The sequence below is a fragment of the Anopheles darlingi genome, chromosome 2 (genome assembly GCF_943734745.1).
Source record: "Anopheles darlingi chromosome 2, idAnoDarlMG_H_01, whole genome shotgun sequence".
Taxonomy (NCBI): domain Eukaryota; kingdom Metazoa; phylum Arthropoda; class Insecta; order Diptera; family Culicidae; genus Anopheles; species Anopheles darlingi.
In genome coordinates, this window is record NC_064874.1 from 93874402 (window position 1) to 93881901 (window position 7500).

General features: G+C 47.9%; 2 protein-coding genes across 10 annotated transcripts in view; one reads left to right on the forward strand and one right to left on the reverse strand.

The window, feature by feature from the left end:
- LOC125959647 (dynein axonemal heavy chain 2-like) overlaps nt 1–857 on the forward strand; it is an 18175-nt gene extending 17318 nt beyond the window's left edge. Inside the window, exon 21 of the mRNA XM_049692475.1 lies at nt 849–857. Within this exon, the coding sequence (XP_049548432.1) occupies nt 849–857 (9 nt within the window). The remainder of the gene's footprint in view (nt 1–848) is intronic.
- LOC125950087 (uncharacterized) overlaps nt 1–7500 on the reverse strand; it is a 35878-nt gene that overhangs the window by 180 nt on the left and 28198 nt on the right. For all 9 annotated transcript variants that reach the window (XM_049677722.1, XM_049677716.1, XM_049677720.1 and 6 more), the window contains exons 4-6: nt 1798–2124; nt 1418–1725; nt 1–1332 (exon numbers count right to left, since the gene is read on the reverse strand). The exon at nt 1–1332 is cut by the window's left edge and continues 180 nt beyond it. In XM_049677722.1, coding sequence (XP_049533679.1) covers nt 1197–1332; nt 1418–1725; nt 1798–2124 — 771 coding nt within the window. In that variant the 3' untranslated portion in view covers nt 1–1196. The remainder of the gene's footprint in view (nt 1333–1417; nt 1726–1797; nt 2125–7500) is intronic.

Genomic DNA, 7500 nt, shown 5'->3' on the forward strand with positions numbered 1-7500 from the left:
TGCGCATAAATTGGGTTTACAGTAACGTAACAAGCTAATGGTGCTTCGTTTCGCCTACCATATCTAGCCTTCCTTTCGTTAACTCTTTTCTCTCGCTTGTCTCTCGCTAGCGTGTGGCTGTGTGTGTGTGCAGATGTGTATGTGTGTCGAGAGAAAAGGACTTAATGTGAAACGCTCCTAAGCGCTAGGTATGGCTGGATGGGCTTATAATATATTTAAACAGTTCACTTTCCACTTACAGAGTAGAAGATACAGTAGTATAGATATTGTGATATATGCGTTTGCATGTATATTTATTAGTAATACTATCATTCTTAAGTGACTAGCATCTATACTTAACCTTTAATTTAAATGGAAATCGTACGGCATTCTGTATACGTGCGTGCGTGTGTGTTGCTTGTGTGATGTGTGCTGCTTAAAATTTGTGCGCGTGCGCATGAGTAAGCACGAGGGCAGCCGTTTCATGGGGCACAAGCTAATTCAAATTGGTCAAACACACGCAGGCTTAACGGGAGGGCGCATCATAAGCTCGATCATTTATGATGGTGATAGATTGTGGAGCTGGTATGTGTATAGAGATGGCAGCAAAAGCTAGGCAGATCCTTGCTAACTACAAACGCAGTTTCAAATTCAAATGTGACGATATTAACGGGGTGACTAACAGGTTTTTTAACAATAACGAAGAGAAACGAAATGGGACCAAAGATGAGATTCTTGGAAACATTCGTTCGTCACCTCTCTTTACCAAAAACTATCCCTCTCTATCTTCACGCTACATATATGTACACTTTTCGCAACGTGACAGCAAGGCTTGCCACACACATTTTCCCTATTTTTCTTACGCGCAGCAACAATAGCGAGGAAGGGACAGCGCCGAACGGCATCAACCCCCTATGGGCCAATGCAATAACAGTGAGAGAGATTGTCAATAACGTTTGTCATTCCGTGCATACTGATTCTTGTGTGTGTGACTGATGTTGCCACACCAGCAAAGAAAGAAGCCTTGTGGCGGAAGAGAAGAAGAAGGTTGTAAAATGGCCATAGACAACCCTTTATGAGAACACATCCCGGCCCCTGTCGGCAGGGGCTTGCGTGCATGTAGTAATGCGGGGCCTGCCGTAGCACAGGTTTTGGTAACGATGATTGCCTCTACTTAGCTACTAGCTTTACGTTGAGTTCCTCGTGCCGATGAGTCCCTATCGATGGTGGTTCCGCCGATTAGAAGGTATCAACTGGTCGATTTTCTCTCGTTTCGCGGGACATTTACCATGTACCCTGTCGTAGTTACCATACTTGCAGAACGGTTTACTGCAGATCCCACTTTTAATGCACCTGGTAAAAGGGAACGACAGAATGGAAGAGATGGTAGAGTATCAGAACCGCCGATAGGTTTATGGAGGGGCCTTCTAGTACATACTTTCGATCATCGAGGGAAATGCTCTCAGTTCCTTCCGTGATTTTAGCGCAATTACGATTGTTGTTCAGACAAGCGCAGTAACATACATATCGGGGATCTATGACGGATTGGAAATACTCCGGGCACCGGCACGCGCCATAGCTTTCGCTACTGTTACTACTACGATCGCTGACCTGTGGCAGTTCGGTAGTGGTAGCAGTGGGTCGAGGCAATACACAATGGCACTCGGTGTGATTAGTCATGTAGATCACATGCGGTTTCATTTGCCCATTCACACGTTGTCGTCCTTTTTTCTCAATTGTGGACATCTGTACAGAGAAGATCATGTAATTGCACAGGGGGATTCTTTGATAGAGTGCTTACCACGTCTCGATGCTTACATAGAAGTAAAGTGTGACCATTTCCGTGTGCTTCGCTTCGCACCTTCTCGGGGGGTCGCAGCAAGCCGTTTCATCATCGCACCGATGAAGGATTGTGCGTTCCGGAAGAAAGTAGAACGATCCGTTGCTTGGTATTGGAATCACCTTCGGTTTCGGTATTTTGCACGCACCTTGACGCATAATGCGCCTCATGTGCTCCTGCACTTCATCGTTATGATTGCTCCGGAAGTTGTTCTGATGCAGCTGGTAGGAACGTTCGACGGCTTCCTTGGTGCCAAAGTTGGCCTGCTTAAAATCCGTTATCGAGTTATACGGTTGGGGAACAATCTGGGGAAATGATGGGAAATGAACTCTGGTTAGATGTGCTGCAGCTAATGTGTTACAAATTATCAACAAATTATCCTAATACAATGTTTATTCGCGCTGCTTCAGGCGACATCGTTTCGATCGTTAAGCCAATACCCGCCCCAATGCGCATCGCGAACGCCTTCGTGGAGGTATCCCACCTTGAATGTGCCATCTTGGCGATTTATCACCACCCATCCGAGTCATCGACGTGCACACAGCCTACTAAAGCGGTCGGGAGTACGAGCACGAATAGGCTACGCTTTCGATTTCAACAATATTGTTACTCGATACTATGTCGTTCGACGGGTGAAGTTTGCTTTGAAGTGAATCATAAATATGCATTTATCATGCCGCTCAATCCGATGACGACGACCGTATCGCAATACAGCCATTCCATCCATCAAGCTTATGGTTTTTGGATTGAAAATCAAACATCCAAGCGGAGGCTCTCACGCTGTATCATCTTTCGAGTGTTATTTCTTTTCCCTTCGTAGGGCTTCTCGTAGGCCGATGCTCTCGCCCGAATTCCACGACTGCACATTGTCCACACTTGGCGTGGTCGTTGTCTATATTTAAAGCTCGGATTTCCTGCGCCCGGAAATTTCCCCTAAATGTTTGAGCCGTTTAATTAAGCCGCCCAAGGGTATCATCATCATCATCATCATGTGTGGCAGTGGAACGCGTTGCGTGTTCGCCTCGGTTCTCGCTTAATCAATGTCAATTCCGCTGCTAGATGCTTTGCTAGGATTGCCGAGTCTAGACGACAGGCAATTGTTTTAAATGTTTGCCTATCCTTCCGTCGGCCAGTGACGACTACTAAAACATGGAATACTGCTACTGGTGCCAGATAATTCCGCGATTCGTCTTCACGCGACATGACATTCCGCGAACGACGGATGCCAGCGAAACGTTTTATAGATGTCATCAATTGCTAGGCGAGGCGAGCGAGAAAGTGGTTCGAAGAATTTATTTTATGTGCTTTATAATAATGGTATGCGTATTCCCTCGGTCTTACTGTGCTCCGCTAAACTGTTTCGCCAAAGCAATATGGTCGCCATTTCCGTAATTGAACAATGTGCACCCAACGACCGATCCCGAGGACCCGAACCAATGTAAACTCGAGGCCAGAGGGTTCTGTTCTGAACTCCCAGAACCTAGAGTTTCAGGCAGAATGTGCAACCCCTGCTATACACACTCCGGAGGGCGAAACGGGTCGCTGGTTATATGCAGAGTGCGAATGCAACCGCATCGCACCAGGACAGCCAGCGGGAGTTGCATCGTCGCGGTCGGTAGTAAAAGGTAATGTACAGCTTTATGAGAAAAAGGGATAGGGTGGCAATGGCGATGGCGGCGCTGGGTTCGTTGGTTCGCATTAATATTCCACACGCGGTGCTGAACCGCAAACAACCGTTCCCAATTTATGACTCATCTCACGGGTCCGTGAACGCGGTGGTGGGCCATAGCAGCATAAGGTGTTTTTTTTACGGTCGCTGCTTTCAAGCATCCAGCACACCCTCACGTTGGTGGGTTCAGAAGAGTTTATCTGAAAGTTTGAAGCCACCCATCTTCACCATGCGCTTTTGCTGTTTGAGCATCGCGCGGTGGATCTGCGTCACACGGGAGTTTGCAGGTGGCTACAAAATGTTATGCTACAAAACGGCTACCATCTTATCAGCCCCTCTTCGTATGTAGGTGTCTACAAAGCCCCCACCCCCACCCCCCTCTGTATAGCGCCGTTTCAGTTCAACATTCAACCGGATACACACATCGCTCGTGGGGATTTCCTTGATGTTTTCTCTCGCTCTTTCCGTCACTTATCTTATGGTTCAATGTCAATGCACCCTCATCTGCGGTCCGATCTGTGGTCTCGCCGGATTCTTGGTCTACCAGAAGAATTACGGGCCATTCCGTTGTGTAAAGATGAAAGATGAGGTTCATTATTGTCACCGGAAGCCCAGAGGGCTCGTCGACCTACACTCTATGGTGATGGTTTACGCGTGCTCTGAACTGAAGACAACGCGTGCTACAAGAGAATGTTATAAGTGAACAGATTGGGCTAAAAAAGAGACATTTTATTTGAAAGTAACATAACAACTCGTCTCAATCCGCAACTCGACTCGTTTTGCAGGATAAGCTTCAAAGTATCGCCAAACAACTTTCCACGGATTTCGCCGTTCAATTATCCAGTTTTGACTCCACCCTGGTCTGGTGCTCTGACAGTGCAGAACCGACCCGGGGTGAGATAATTTTCTGCGCGATTGCAAATATTCCAATATTGTTTTCTGGGGGGAGTGGGTACGTAGGTGTTTCTGGAATGGAAAAGTTACTCGGGAAATTGGCACGAAAGGGGGTGGAAGAAACCTGGTACCGCAGGTTCAGCGAACACCTTTTTCGGTGACTCGTTGATGTTAGAGCTCATCTAGGGACGGAGGACAGTAAGCGAAGGAACCATGGTATGGTCGTCGTCGTCGTCGTCGCCGAGCAGCTCGAGTCCTATTTTCGTCCTTCCAAGCAAAAGTCTCGCAAAAAGGCATAACGCTCCGATGGTATAGAGTGCTCGTGGGTAGGATAGAAATTGGAAAATGAAACGACCGAGACACAAAATTTCCACACCATAAACGGTTCATTTTCGGGAGAGGAAAGAAACTTTTCCAATTCGAGGTGACTTTGGGCTCCACGCCGTCGACCACGACGACGACGACGACGACGGTGTGAACAGTCCCTGCTGCTTCTGTTATGCTGACAACGAGAGAGTGTGTTGTGATACCTGTACTGTGATGGCTTAACATGTAGCATAAGAAAACTTCTCAATCAACCTGACTGACGACGACTGTCGTCACTTCGTTCATCGTCTGCGTTCGAGTGCGAGGACCTTGGATTGGAGTGCTGGAGGATAGATTATTTGCTTTTCGTAATCTGAGAATGGGAAAACATAAACACGTCGTGCCCGTGCCCGTGCCCGTGCCCGTCCTCTTCCTCTCATCGCGCCATCCCAATTGCCTTTTTGCGCTTAGCCGTAGGAACACGCGATCTATCTCAACATGGAATCGGTTGAGCGGTGGATAGCAAATGGCTTCAGTTCGACCCTCAGTTCTCAGCGAGAATCGGGGTTGGGATGGGCAGCACGATGAAGATGATGGACAGGTGATTTAGTGATTACTTTTTATCGATCTCATCCCGTGTCCCGGGGTGTCGGCCAAGGGCTGTGTGGTTCGGGATACCGCCGGGATTGAAATGTTTATCGAAGATGCCTCCAAATCCCAAGGGCCACCACCACCTTTCCTCCTTCTCCTTCCTACTCCGGTCGCCAGCATCGTCGTTCATTGGATTGTTTGGCCTTATTAAATCGGATTGACCCATTCGACCCAGCACGGCAGTGGTGACGCGGAACACGAAGCTGTAAACTGATCGGATGATTGGATTCCCTTGGCGGAAGATTAAGCCCTATCAACTCACCGGTGGCTAGCGTTCGTTTTGCTTCAACTGGAATTGGCCAAGGTAATCGGCATAAGAGACTCGGCAGAGAGAGGGGACGATCCTGCTAGCATGCGATCAATTCAAAGATTCACCAATAATTAATTGAACGATTCCGTTCCGCGCTCAATCGGTAAACCGAACGAGGCCATCAACTACCTCTTCTTCGTGCAGATAGCAGAATCTCCCATACTCGGTTGAAGGGCCAGCCGTGGACCAAAAATAGAACGTACGGCCAGCCAGCTAGCCAGCCTTTCCGATTGCTTCACGAGACGTTGTTGTCGTTCTCAATTTTAGTGGTTCCTAGTATCGAGTTTCACTCGCGTGACACTCCACTGACCGAAGAGGTGACACTAATTCGTCACCGTTAATACATGCCGCGTATGACATCATGATATGAGGAAGAGCAGCACCTTTACGTGCGTCGCGTGCGTCTCGTACGATCGTCGACGCATCAGGAATTGATCGACGATCGATTTCAATATTTCCACGTGTGAGGTTTATGAATAAATAAATTAAGAAAAATGTTGCCGTGGAGTAGTAAACGCGTAGCATGTTTTCGCCTCGCCTCGGCGAAGGTCGCTAAGGGTTCATCTCGTTTTGGATTGTTGTTGGCCGCGCCAATCGAAGCCGCGGCCAGGCTAACGAAGGGTGACATGAGCTGTATGACATCAGATTTCGTTGGTTTCTTCTCTGGCCGTTATCTCCGATTCCACCTTTGACCCACACACACAAAAACCACCACGCCATACAGCAAATGGCGGCGAATGGCCCTTAAAACGACGATATGATTGCCCTGCAGCATCATTCGCGCACCATTCCTCCAATGCCAATGCCGCCGATGCCCATCATAAACCGGATGTGCACGAGTGTAGTGAGGGTTCGGCCCTTTTTATACTCCTTCCACTCCTTCTCCTCCCTCGCCTCCTTACACCGTAACGATAGCCCATCTCGCCGGAATGGCATGCCAAGTATCACGGGATGATTTAATGCATCTTAGCGAACGAACGGACCATAAAGTGCTCGTCAAGCCCACCCAACAGACCACTCTGCTATGTCGTGGGCTTCATGAGGAGCTATTTTTTCGATGCTCATACGCCTTCCTGCAACAACCTCCAATTTCACCTGGTCTGGGTCATACCATCACCGTGCGATAATCGTTTGGGGGGTTCGGGCAACCGGTACACCTTTACCGGTCACTGGGAACTGTTATCCTTTTATGTGGAGCATCATTCGGATGGTAATCGTAAACTAAAACGCTTAACGGCACTGCTGGTACGCGTCTGCTTCACTAGTGCGATTACTGGTTTCAAAGAGAGAAATGCGGAATTTTAGACGGCAACGACCAGACACTATAACGAGCGATTTCTTTCATACCGCGATGAAATGTTGTGCTGATTCATATTTACATGCGATATGGAAACCTCTTTTTCTCTTTGCGCAATCTAAATTGAATTTTAAAATGGCTCCACGCATACTAGATTTGTAATGCTCCGATGGTTGCTATGATGGATGCATATGAAACTCATGAAATTGACAAAACCTGTCCGATCTCTATCCAATTTATCGGACGACAACGAAACACCATTTCGTTATGGAATTGCCATTTGGGATCACCAGAGCCATAGGTATGATACGTGACGAAAAGAAAAAAAATTAAGAAATAATGTTCATAATTACAGGGCAAGCGCTTTGGGGTGCGGCAACGCGCCAGACAGTCCTGTGGACTAATGATCCTGAACAAGCGGCTTTTTTCTGGCAAGAGTGTGTGGCTGGTCAACACTTGCCACTTGAGCCTGCGGACTGAACTCACTGTGACTGTTTGCTTTAGCTGATAGGCGCGAGACGGCCACTGGCCGCAAGAAGGACAACGTCGTGCCC